The sequence below is a fragment of the Lutra lutra genome, chromosome 3 (genome assembly GCF_902655055.1).
Source record: "Lutra lutra chromosome 3, mLutLut1.2, whole genome shotgun sequence".
Lineage (NCBI taxonomy): Eukaryota > Metazoa > Chordata > Mammalia > Carnivora > Mustelidae > Lutra > Lutra lutra.
Genome location: NC_062280.1, coordinates 121,852,049 through 121,865,043, shown reverse-complemented (window position 1 = coordinate 121,865,043; position 12,995 = coordinate 121,852,049). Strand labels below are relative to the sequence as shown.

The window sequence follows — 12,995 nt, the reverse complement described above, 5'->3', positions numbered from 1 at the left end:
GTGCTGAGGACAGAGCCCCACATGGGGCTCAGTCTCATGACCCTGAGATCAGGACCTGAGCCAAAATCAAGAATCTGTGCTCCACCAACTGTGCCACCCGGGCACCTCCCCACTTAGGGTATTGATAAAACAAATTTTGCAAAGAGTTACTTTCACCATCAAGCCATAGTATAGTTGAATTGTAAGATTGAATTTGGAGGGGTACATAAATAAATGAAAATAAATTTAAAAGCCTGAAGTTACACAGCTACAACGGACAGCACAGATTTTACTCTTGGGAAGCAGGTATCGAAATTGTCATTCTTTTGAGGGCAAGAGATGATGGTTTCTTTCTTCTTCCCATGGTTCCTAGAATGGTACCTTATACTAAGGATTTATTGAGTGAATGAGTGAATAATTGTTGGTGCTTTTAGTATACATTGAGATAATGTATTCGTGTATTTCACCATTTCATTCCTTTGAAAGCATATGAATGCGAATTACATGCATATCTAACCCTCATTCACTGTTGACTACTCGTCTTATTTAAATATGAGGTAAGAAAACTCACAAATGAATTGAAAATGTATAAAGATTGCATGTGTACACAGCCTTGTCAGCACAGTTTGATCATTTTGGTCAACCAAAGGAGATAGTGCTTTATATCTCTGGCACTTTATTCTTTAAGCCTATAGGAGCTGAGATAATGAAAAGTGTCTTCTCTTCCTCCCATTGGTATTTAAAAATAATAATGACAGGGTCTCCTAGAATGTAAGTTCCTTGAGAACTGGGATTTTTATCAGTTTTATTCACTGATATATCAACTTTGTCTGTCACATGACAGGCCGTGAATAAATATTTGTTGAGTGAACTATCTTTTGGCTAAAGCGCACTAACTCTCCTAGATGCCTGCTTGATGGTATGAAAATCAACTCTCCTAGCACAACTGCCAGTGCACTGCGGGTTTCTTCATGATAATCTTTAATGATGCCTGATTCCTGACTTAATGGAGAGTGGTTCACTCTTTACAAAACTTTTCTGCCTTTCTTTTTCCTTTGGAAGCTAAAGCCTAAGTAGTTGTACAGATGAAAGTCTGAACCATTGGGCATGTGGAAACTGGAAAGAGCACTGCTTTCAAGTTAACTACAGGAAAAAGATAAAACCCTAACTTTTCTTGAGCTTCTAAGAACATTAAGGTCCTAGGCCCATGAGATTGTCTGAGTGGCAAAGCATGTTGGAAGGCCTGGCTGCCATGCAGAAGGGGAAAGATAAATTAGAGAACATTTTAATAAATTGTCGGAGGCCAAGTGTGGGCTGCCCTATCAGTCTGGCATAGCTGCGGTGTTTGCACTCACCTGGAGGCTCTTTTCCGTCAGCCTTCACCAGGTACGAAGGAGAAGTCCTGGTCGCAGGGTGGGAGAATGCATGGGGCCCTCCCCAGTGTTGCTGGCCTACAGGAGGTGATTGGCTGCTACACAGGAACAGCACAAAACCCAGCCTCCTTGCTCAGAAGTAAAGGAATCCCTAGAGTCAGACCCAGGGACTTTAACTACTAACTAGAATAAATTCAAAGTAACTATCAGATGGGGATTTAAATAACTCTGTTAAAGGAAAAGGTGGACAACATACTCGAGCAGATGAAGCAAAAGATGGGAACTATGAGAGACACTCAAATGGAAATGCAGGAAATAATGCCATGGTATCATAGAAGAAGAATTCCTTTGAGGGGCTCATCAGTACACTTGACACAGCTGAAGAAAGAATGTGAGCTCAGTGTACTTGAAGGCAGGTCAGTGGAAATTACCCAAACTGAAATACAAAGAGGGAGAAAAAAGTAGGGTCAGGGGCAGAGCAGAGCATGAGTGTCCAAGAACTTTGGGGCAAATGGAGTTGCACAAAGAAGAAGAGAGAGGTAATAAGGCAGAAGAACTGTTTAAAGGCATAATGGCTGAGAATTTGCCAAAAATCATGAAAATCCAGCCAGAGATCCAAGATGCTTCAAGAACCCCAAGCAGGATAAATAACAAAAGAACACACTCATAGTCCAAGATAAAGAGAAAACCCTGAAGGCAGTCAGAGGGCAGGGGAGTGGAGGAGGGAAGTGGGGGGGGTGCCAAGCGGAGACACAGAGGATCGGATAGAATTCACAGCAGATTTGTTGTCATAAACTGAAAGTTTGAAATATTAAGATCCATAGCATGAGATACATTTGATTAAAATGTCACCAGAAAGGGAACATTTTCTAAGTAAGAACTGGACTCTGCAATTATATGGTTTCACTGATTTGTGGAGCATAACAAATAGCATGGAGGACAAGGGGAGATGGAGAGGAGAAGGGAGTTGAGGGCAATTGGAAGGGGAGGTGAACCATGAGAGACTATGGACTCTGAAAAACGATCTGAGAATTTTGAAGGGGTGGGGGGTGGGAGGTTGGGGGCACCAGGTGGTGGGTATTGTAGAGGGCACGGATTGCATGGAGCACTGGGTGTGGTGCAAAAATAATGAATACTGTTATGCTGAAAAAATAAAAAATTAAAAGTGAACTAATGTAAACTGAAGTGCTTTAAAACAGCATACTTGCTCAAGGTAAGATATTATTATAATAATTGAAGAATATTATGGGTTTTAACATCATTACTAACTCTGATGATTTAATTTTAGATGCTTGCTAGTAAATGATAAATATGATAAATACATATTTTTGCTATATGCAGACTTTTCTAAGGATTATGCAAATTTCCTTTGTCATGGGACTTTTAAGATTTTACTTTTTTTTTTTAATTTTTTTTTTTTAGATAGCGCGTGAGTGGTAGGAAGGTTAGAGGGAGAGGAAAAGAGAATGCCAAGTTGACTCTCCACTGAGTATGGAGTCTGACACAGGACTTGATCTGACAACCCTGAGTTTATGATCTGAGTCAAAATCAAGAGTTGGATGTTCAGCTGACTGAGCTACCCAGGTGCCCCAGCCATAGGGCTTTTCTTAAGTGTATAGAGAAACTTATTTTTTGTTTCCACTTGAATACAATAAAGATGTCCCTTAATCAATAAAAAAAAAAAAAAAAAAGAACTGGACTCTGCAGATGAAGAACTGACTCACTTTTGATAACCAATTCGACCTAAAATGAGAGAAAAATCTTTTCAGATGTGAGTTAATAGCCAAGTTTTGTGGCAGGTATTGAACTATGGAAGAGAGAATAATAACATGTTAGTTGATGTAATTGTTCTAAAAACCTTAAAATAATCACCATGATGGTGAAAGGATCCTCTTCTAAAGCTGGACCATTTGAGGAGGCACATGTATTTCATTATGCTTATTTGGCTATTATGCAAATGAAGAGAACTATAAATAGGAACCTTTGAAAGTACATTTCCTTATTAAGAGCTTGATTGTTAGGTGCTATGTAGAACTGTTGAGCTATAATTTCTGTCTCCTAAGAATTTATAAATCTAAAACAGACCATATTTGCTGAATATGTAGCTAAAACAGTAAAATTGTATTACACAGGGCAACTGTAATAGTAAATTATAGTAGCTACCATTTACTCAGCATCTACTCTGTTGAACCTGACATAGTATGTTTTAAAAATACATTCTGGTCAATTCTCATCTAATTCTGCAAAAAGATAATACATTTTGTCAATGAGGAAAGTGTGTCTTGGAGACGTTCAGTACATTGCCTGACATTATGCTGCCAAATTGGAAAGTGGCACAGTTAGGATTCAGACTTGGTTTAGTCTGGCTCCAAAACCTGTTCTCTTTCCTTTACATGCCAGTGAAGCATAATAATGGAAGTTCACAGTCAGAAGGGTGTTGGTTTAAGGCTCTCAGTTCTCCTTTGGAGGGTCCAAGAAGAAGGTTCCTGGAAGGAATGGTATTTCTGGATTTGGGGGATGATATGAAGTAGCCATTTCAGCAGACAGAAGTTAAGGATCCTGGAAACAGCCTGAGAGGCCCAAGACAGCTGTCCAGCTGTGTCATTTCTTATGCCATCATTCTTCACCCTAGTCAATTTGAATTTTATTCTTGATTTACAACATTCTTAGTCTGCAAGTAGGATTCCTCTTAATCTTGAATGAATATGGCGGTGTCCAGATCCCAAGGAGAACTGAGAATGACATGCCATGTCAGGATAGGTGCTTTAGTGAAGTGTTTTGTACTGTGGAAGTTACGAAGATTGAAATAGTCTGATAAAAAAATGCTGATGATATGGTGAAAGAGTTATTACTTCTGATGCCATGAACTTTGATGAATTTTCAATTTAATGTAATGAAAAATAATTCCAATATTGTTTGAGGTTCAGATGTTTTAAATACATTTCCACTTATATATAGTTATGTGTGTGTGTATGTGTATATATATATATATATATATATATATATATATAAGCGTATATATATACTTATATATATATTACCTGTCAGCTTGGATATATTCATTTTCTGTTTCTTCAGTATATCAAATGTGAGAGTCTTCATGTTAGGAGACAATAATGTGAAACAGCTGTGCTACTGGCTAGATAGATCCACTTGTGGAATGATAGCAAAAATTGAATTTTTTTCAATATTGGTTGTCATACCTCTGGTTGGTAAAGTGATATCTACAGAAAAAAATCTTAACCAGGAAACATTTTTCTAATTTGAAATTTAAGATTTAACTTCTAAGTATTTTTATTAAAAAATTCTCATGTAACTTGAAAATTAGTTTTTATGGTATTTAAGTTTTCACCTTATTTTTGTTAAAAAAAAGGATGTACTTTTCAAGACAATAATATAAATTTATAAAGGCATACTTCATTTTACTATACTTTGCTTCATTGGGATTTGCAGTTACTACATTTTTTACTGACTGAAGTTTTGTAGTAACGTTGTACCAAGCAAGTGTGTTGGTGCCTTATTTCCAACTGTGTTTGTTCACTTTATGTTTCTGTGCCACATTTTGATAATTTTTGCAATATTTCAAACTTTCGTTTTACTGCATTTGTTGCGGTGAGCTGTGGTCAGTGATTACGACTCACTGAAAGCTTAGATTATGGTTAGCATTTTTTAGCAATGAAGTATTTTTAAATTAAGATATATACATTGTTTATTTAGACATAATGCTATTGCACACTGAATAGACTATGGTGTAAATATAACTTTATATGCACTGGGAGACCAAACAATTCATTGGACTCTATTGTGATACTCGCTTTGTTGCGGTTGTCTGCAAACCAGATCTGCAATATCTCTAAGTTCTGCGTGTAACTGTTCCAACAGCTGAAATGCATTTGTTAATCTCAGTTGACTAAGAGCCAAATCAGATTTTTATTTATTTTTAGTTTTTTTAGTTTTTATTCAGATTTTAGGCCATTAACATACAGTGCAATATTAGTTTCAGGTGTATAGCATAGTGATTCAGCACTTCTTTACAACATCTGGCGCTCATCACAAGTATACTCATTAATCCCCCAAACTAGATGTTTTTTAAAAAAGATTTTATTTATTTATTTGACAAAGTTCACAAGTAGTCATAGAGGCAGGCAGACTTTGCTTTGAACTAGTCTACCAAGATTGTACTTACCTTCTATATGTTTCTGTATATTTTGTATAATGTACATTCTGTATATTCGGTAAATGTTCCTTGAATTTACTACAGTATATATAGTAGGCCTTGAATACATAATTTTTAGGAGGTTTTTTTTGTACTTATCCATTTATTTTGAAATAATTAGATTCATGGGAAGTTGCAGGAAATAACACAGAGGTTCCATGTCACCTTTACCAGCAGTGGTACTCATTTCCCCCAGTAGTAATTTTTTTCTATAACTATAGAATGTGTTTCCTTTTATTACATAATTTTTGATGAACTGTGTTTTTAGCTGTCTCTGTTCTTATGTGCTGTCTTTGTTTACATCTTTTGTTTTATTGTAAACCGGACAAGGAAAGAATTAAGCTTCATTAAACTTGTCCCTTTAATGTTTGCCATTTCTGTGTGGGTTTGAATCTGAGGTTGCGCCCTCACAATGAGTAAGCTACTTCCGAATGGAAAGGGCTTATGTTGGGTTTAGCTCTTAGAACCATTACTTGGCATTTCCATATGATTGTCTACAGAGCAGAAGTAGTAAATCTTTCAAAGATGCCTGACCACTGCCGTGGGCCCTGGGGGCTGCTTGTTTCCCGCTAAGCAGGGGCACCTTCCTAACCTCACCGTCTCCCACTGCTGGTCTGACCTTCCTCCTCACCCACTTGCTGTTCCCTCATCTGCCTCATCCTCAGTTCTGCCCATACGCCAGGCCAGTCTGGGATCCCAGGTTCTCCCAGGGCTGATGATTCTGCACTTCTCGGTGGACCACTCTCCACAACTTTGTCTAACCTCTTTAGGCCTGGGAATCCATCTCCTCCCACAGCTTCCTGCCTGATGGCCCATCCATGGGAGCCCGACGCTTGAGTCTCCTCTCTCTTGGGGTCTGTGCCCCTTCTCCTCCTGCCTGTTCAGGAACCTTGCGTTCCTGATTCAGGAATCATTGTCTCTTCTGTTTACATCTGCAGTCTTTGTCCCTGTAGGGTTCATTGGCATCAGCATTTCTTAAGCTTGCTTGTACATTTTCTAAGCTCAGACAGGACTTCTCCCTCCCCCTCTTTCCTTCCGTGGTACTGCCCTTACCCTCTGCACCTCTGTGGCACACTCCCGGAAACAGTGCTGTGTTCTGGGTCTCACCTCCCACTCGGTTCCAGCCCTCTCCCATGGCACCGCTGCCCCTGGCATTCTGGCTGTGGCTTGTATTACTGATGTGCGTCACTGGTGCACTAACTATAGCCACCTGGGTTTTTTCCCAACCCACTTCTGCCTTCCTCCTCTCCAGTGTCTACACTGCAGCCAAAAGAACCTTTTAAAAACACAGATCGGACCTTATGACTTCTTTGCTTAGAACTCCCCAGTGGCCTACCGTGAGGCAGAGTCTGAGGGTGGAGACCAGTGTCCCTGCTTTGCTCCTACCTGGCTCTCCACCTTGCTGGAACCCTGCTTTCCTGCCTGTGGCTCCCTCTCCACCTGCAAGGGCCCTCTTCTGCCTCCACACATGGCGTTTCTTCTGCCTGGGACGCTTCTTTCTCCCCGCAGCCCATCCCTTTTTCCTTAATGCCTGTTCATTGTGTGAATTTCACGTCTACATGAGTTCCTCAGTTACGCCTTTTTAGGTCATGGCTCTCTTACCGACCTGCACTGCTTTTCTGTCTTAGTGCTTCTGATAGTTGTTAACTCTTGTTAAAATTGTGCTTACATGGGGGATGCCAGCCTAGGAAGTTCATGGGACCAGGACCCTGTCTGTCGGCCGTTTTCTGTCCCTGAGACCTAATACAGTGCTCACCCACAGTGTTTATCATTGTTGGAAAATGAGAAAACGACATCCTTCCACATACCTTTTTTTTTTTTAAATGAAAACAGAACTATTAAAGTTTTGCGAGGCATGAATAATCCAAGTATAGCACAAGTCATATCAGCTGAAGATATAATATAAAGTGAGGTTTAAGGAAATTGAACATTCTGATAGAGGCATTTAGCATTTATGACTTAACTAAATATTGACTTTTAAAAATTCTGTCTGAGGAAATTTTTGTTTTATACAAGATGGCTGCCCCTGGTGTGAGAAAGCCCCAGGCCTTTCCACCTGTGTCAGAATCTACACTGTATAACCTCCTTCAATCCATGTCTTAATTCCTTAAAATTTCCTTTTTTGCCTGGTATGCCTTTCTTCTAGCCAAACAGGAAGAAGAGAGAATAGGCTTTGTTGTCTGAGCCTTTATCATGTACTGCTGTAGCCTTTCACTTAAGTCTTTCTTAAACGATCATTCTAGTGTTCATTCGTTCCTTCTCGAAGTATTTATGGAGTGTCTGCTGTGGGCGGGGCACTCTGAGGCGATATGTGTAAATATGGCAGTGCCCAGTCCCCCGTCCATCGGACAGCTCACGGTGGTCATTTGTGGGTGGTTAATTTACACAGCGGTAGTGCTAGGAACCTGTCCCAGGTGTCTTCTAGAGTGGGTTTCCCTGTAGAGGGGCTTTTAGCTTCATTTAGATTATACATAGAATTGTATAAAGTGGAGCTGTCTTCAATAAACATCAATATTAATGATATTAAAGTAGAGTAAGGTGACTCAGGTGCTTCCTTGACTACATTATTAGTGTATTTCTAAGCGAATATGTGATGTTATGTGATTAGGCCTAATTAGTCTCGAGGAGGAAGCCTTATTAAATCAGATAGGGTCATAATACTGAGTTTCCAAGCTCTGCAGTTCTTTCAGGTGGGAGAAAAAAAAGAGTGCGCAATTCATTATCATGGTTACTTGTTAGGGTGTCAGTTCAGCTTTAATACTGGCCGACACCATGGATTATCATCTGTTTCTCCACACTTGACTCCTTTATTCCTATCGGCCATTATTAGATTCATTTAAAAGTCAACAGAGCACTTGAACAGGCTTTCACTGGTAACAAAGAACAGAAAAAGCAATCACTTTTACTAAGTTTTTTTTTTTTTTTCTTTTCTAAGGTTTTAAACAGATTTTAAAAGATCTATGCCACTTAGTTCCCTGTAGTGCTGTATTTTTCACATATGGACCCTAATTTGACAGGCACCATGACTAAATTCACTTATTCATTTACTTGTTTGTTGTCGTTTTTAACTTTCCTACCCCATAAGCACACAGTGCAGCGACTTATTAAACAACTTACATATATATTCTTTTGTTTTTCAAGTCGCTGCCCAAAAATATGGTGTCTCGACTTTGTGAATCGAAAAAGGTGTGCGCTGCCTCCGATATGCAACTTCAGGTATGTATGTACCTTTGTTCTGAAGTTTTTCAGAGCGATTATTCAAAATAAATATAGAACTTTAAATTCTTGCCAGTGCTGCACATTTATTATAATAATTATGCCTCTAAGACATCTTTCATCTGAGTTCAAAGAACTTGACCCAAACCGACTCATTCAGTCCTCACACTATCCTTGTGAAGTGGATGTTAAATAAGGTTATTTCCCATTTTCAGTCGGGAAGATCAAAGCTTGGGAAAGGCACGTGACTTCTAAATCATACATTTCAGCAACCATGTTATATTTTATGTCCCTTTGTATCTTTTTAAAATTTTATAGTTTTGACGTGAAGTTTAAACAATAACGACTGTTAGTTTTAGATAATATTCAAAGCCAGTTTTCTAGGTTTCCAGATACAGACTAGAAAGATCTTAGGAACCATTTGGATGTCAGGTCTACATGATACCAGATGTTTCGGTTACTTGTAATTACTGAGATTGTTTATGGAATCCTTACTCTTCATCAGGTCTTGAGAATTCTGTAAACACAGCCCAAACACCTGTCTTTCATCTTAGGCAATATTCATTTTATAATGATCCAGCTACCTATTTAAAAGTGTGGGCTCCATTTAATTGCTCTATGGTTTTGTAAAATTCAGCCCTTATGAACTCTGTTTATGTTGTACCTTAAAATATATATTTGAAGAAAAGGTACACTATAGAAAAACTGTGGATTTATATTTGATTCATATTAATGTCTTGCATATCAATATAATTTTAGAAAGACCTCTGAATTATTTAAAAAAATAGCATTTCTCAGCAAAAGTCTTTCGATTTGCTGATATCTGTAGTAGAAGTCCTACCTTTTAAAAACCTGGGTTGTGGCTTTCTTTTTGAATATTTGTTCTGAAGATTTTCTTTTAAAATGGAAAACCAACCTTTCCTTCCCCCCACCCAAAACGAATAACCCTCTGAGAGACAGAGAGGAAGAGAGAGGAGAGGGAGGCAGATTCTTGCGAGAGCGGCTCCCCATGCCAGCTTTCCTATTCCACAATAGCCCCCTTGTACAGTGCAGACAAATAAGGGTGGAAAGGAAATGAATTGTTCCAGTTTTCTAAGGGGGTATACGCAATGTTCTTAAAATTGCAATTTTTTTTCCTCTTGTGCATTGTTTTAAAAATAAGCTCCCGTTTTTCTGTTGCTATAAGACTGTTGGTCTCCCTGGGTAGGCAAATAGGCTCATCACTTTAGAATTGTTTGTTTTATCAGCAAATAAGCATGAAACACATGTACATTTCATTTATTTTGCTCCGTTTTTATCATTAAAAAGAAAGTCAGTCCATGTGTATGCCTTTCATTTATGGAAGGCATAACTATAGGAATGAAACTTTTAAATTCCGATTTGTTTATAGATTGGCAAACAAAAAACAAAAAAACAAAACACCTTAGTGGAAGTTAGAATTTAAGTTGCAGTTCCTAATAACTTACTCTCTTAGAATATAGACAAGATGCGGATGGGTAATTTTGGCTCCTCTGATTACTTTATGCATTGTTACTCATTATAGAATATAGAATTGAAGGAGCTGTATTTAGCTATATGTTTAGATTACCAGTTAGAGTAAAGCAATATTTATATTTAGGAAATGTCTGTATTTTTCTAGGGAAGGTTTAAACTTGACTTATAATTTAGAACCATAATTCTATATCTAGATGAAGCCAAGAGCTAGAGGTCATTTAAATTTTTTCTTTTATCCAAACTAATCCTCTGTTCTTTTAAGTCAACAGCTGCACATTCTCTATAAATTCCATTTTTAAATCAGAAAGATACATATCAGAGGGACGCCTGGGTGGCTCAGTTGGTTAAGCAGCTGCCTTCGGCTCAGGTCATGATCCCAGCGTCCTGGGATCGAGTCCCACATCGGGCTCCTTGTTCTGTGGGGAGCCTGCTTCTCCTTCTGCCTCTGTCTGCCACTCTGTCTGCCTGTGCTCGCTCTCTCTCTCTCTCTGACAAATAAATAAATAAAATCTTTAAAAAAAAAAAAAAAAAAAAAAAAAAAAAAAAAAAAAAAAAAAAAAAAAAAAAAAAAGAAAGATACATATCAGAAACATAATTGCATGTCAGAATTTTTCCTTTAAAATAAAGCAAATTTTCTACTTCCTTGCTTCAGGTGAACTCCAAACAGTGTTAATACTCAAGCCAAATGTTCCAGTGAAAAAGCCCTTTATCTTTACTTCAAATTTGCTCTGTAAAATTTAGTTTTCAGAACTTCATAAGCAACAGATTTCATGTTCAAACTAATGCTTTATTCTTCTATCATGTTTCAATGCCCTGTGTCCTCTCCTCAGAGGTGAGTGATCATTCTCTCCTGGTCACCTCCATAAGGCAGAACTACCCATGTACAGCAGCTGCTTCCCTGGTATCTCCCGACACCGGGTGTGGGGGCCGGCTTGGCCCTAGCTCCAGACTTGGCAACAGCTGCACCAGAATTCTTAGTAACATCTGTACTTGCCAGATGAAAGATTGCTATTCCTTTACTTCACCTTACCCCATCTATTTCACGTTCTGTCCTTTCTCACAAAACTGGGATTTGGACCATTTCACTGCCCTCATTTAAGATATGGCAGGATTCAAGGAAGAGATCAAACAGGATTTATGAGATCCAGAAGGTCACAAGTTGTAACTTCATTTTTTTTTCATATTTCCAACCATATATTTTATGTATATCTATAGGTATCTATGGGCCAAATTCCAGTTTTGTGGTCACAAATTTAATTTACTCCATTGTACATGAAGAGTACCTTATAGATAGTGTCCAAAATTTTTTTAATACCTTTCATCATAAAACGGTCGAAAGCTTTCCTTTTCATCATCAGTGTGGTCTTAAATGTGGTACAAATATGTCTCAAGCCATATACACTTGAATTTGTAAATGTTTTCAGTTGGTATGTGTAATTATTATTCTGGTACGCTTATAATGTCTTTGGCCCACCACGTCTTAGATGGAAGGATGGACCGCCAAGACTAAGTGGACATTTTCATCTGTCTAGGTCTTTTATGCCACTCTGGATCAGATCTACCATGGGAAGCACCCCCTGAGGACATCAACCACAGACATTCTCAGGGAAACACAGGAGAAATTTTATGGCTTGCCATACGTTCCAAATACTGTGAGTCTTGCATTTTGATCCTGTTGTGTGCCATTGAATGGTCCAGCTAGTATCTCTGTCAGAGTGAGTAGGTCATGGTCACCTTCCCCTTGCAGAATTTGAAATCCCTACATGTAGGTCAAGGTTTCCAACAGACAAATGCTGGAAATTGCCTGGCCCATTTAAGTATCTCTAACCATCCATTTACATGTGCTTATTTTCTTCCTGTTAGCAGTGTGTTTCTGGATTCCTGGAAAGGTGGGGGGTGAAAATGGTCATTGGAGTTAGTCTGTATTCTTTTTTGTTATTTTCCTTTAATGGAAAAGATGGTTAGTGGTGTAAGATGAATGTGATGATCAGCCCCTAATCATTTTCATTGCAAAAGAAATTGACATTTATTGAGTACTTATTTGTATCAGGGATTATAATAGAAGTTTTGCATATCCTATCTCACTTAGTATGGCCAGATTGGAAAGTGGGAGCATTATTGAGTGCTAGGTGCCAGACTCCATCTACTTGCTTTGCAAGAGAACCTCGAATTTCACTCTCAAACCTGTAAATTAGATAATATCTCCATATTTGGGGCTCATAGTGAGGCTCATACGCATTACCTGTCTTCTCTAAGATCATTTAGGTTGCGTTGGGGTTCATGAAATCATGCTGTTCCATTGCCCCAACGTTGCTGGGGGGAGGCTGGGTGTGGCAGAGAGAGTGTTGGCTGGTGCAGTTAGCAATGCGACTGACACTTACTTAGGACTCTGAGTTGCAGCTGGTCGAAACCCAACACCTATTTCTTGAGCTGAAAAGGGAATTTATTGAGTCTCATAACTGGAAGGTGCAAGGGTGTATTTGATTTCAGGTAAGTTGGATCTAGTTAGTTCTTACACAACATTTTGTTCGAAATATTTTTCTTTCTTTCCATTTCTCGGGTCTGTCTTTTTTGGGATTCATTTCGTTCTCAGGCAGGCAGCCCTGATGAGGTGTTGCGGTGGCTACTGGTAGGGCCTGGTTTGTATTTTTCCAGCTTAGCCAGTTTGATAGAGAACGAATTTGAAGATACTTTGTAAACTGTAAAACGCTGAGTAA

General features: G+C 38.7%; 1 protein-coding gene across 2 annotated transcripts in view; it reads left to right on the top strand.

Moving 5' to 3' along the window:
* The window catches only part of MIPEP (mitochondrial intermediate peptidase), a 171,816-nt gene that overhangs the window by 84,161 nt on the left and 74,660 nt on the right, over positions 1–12,995 (top strand). For both annotated transcript variants that reach the window (XM_047722922.1, XM_047722923.1), the window contains exons 15-16: positions 8,710–8,784; positions 11,811–11,930. In XM_047722922.1, the coding sequence (XP_047578878.1) occupies positions 8,710–8,784; positions 11,811–11,930 (195 nt within the window). The remainder of the gene's footprint in view (positions 1–8,709; positions 8,785–11,810; positions 11,931–12,995) is intronic.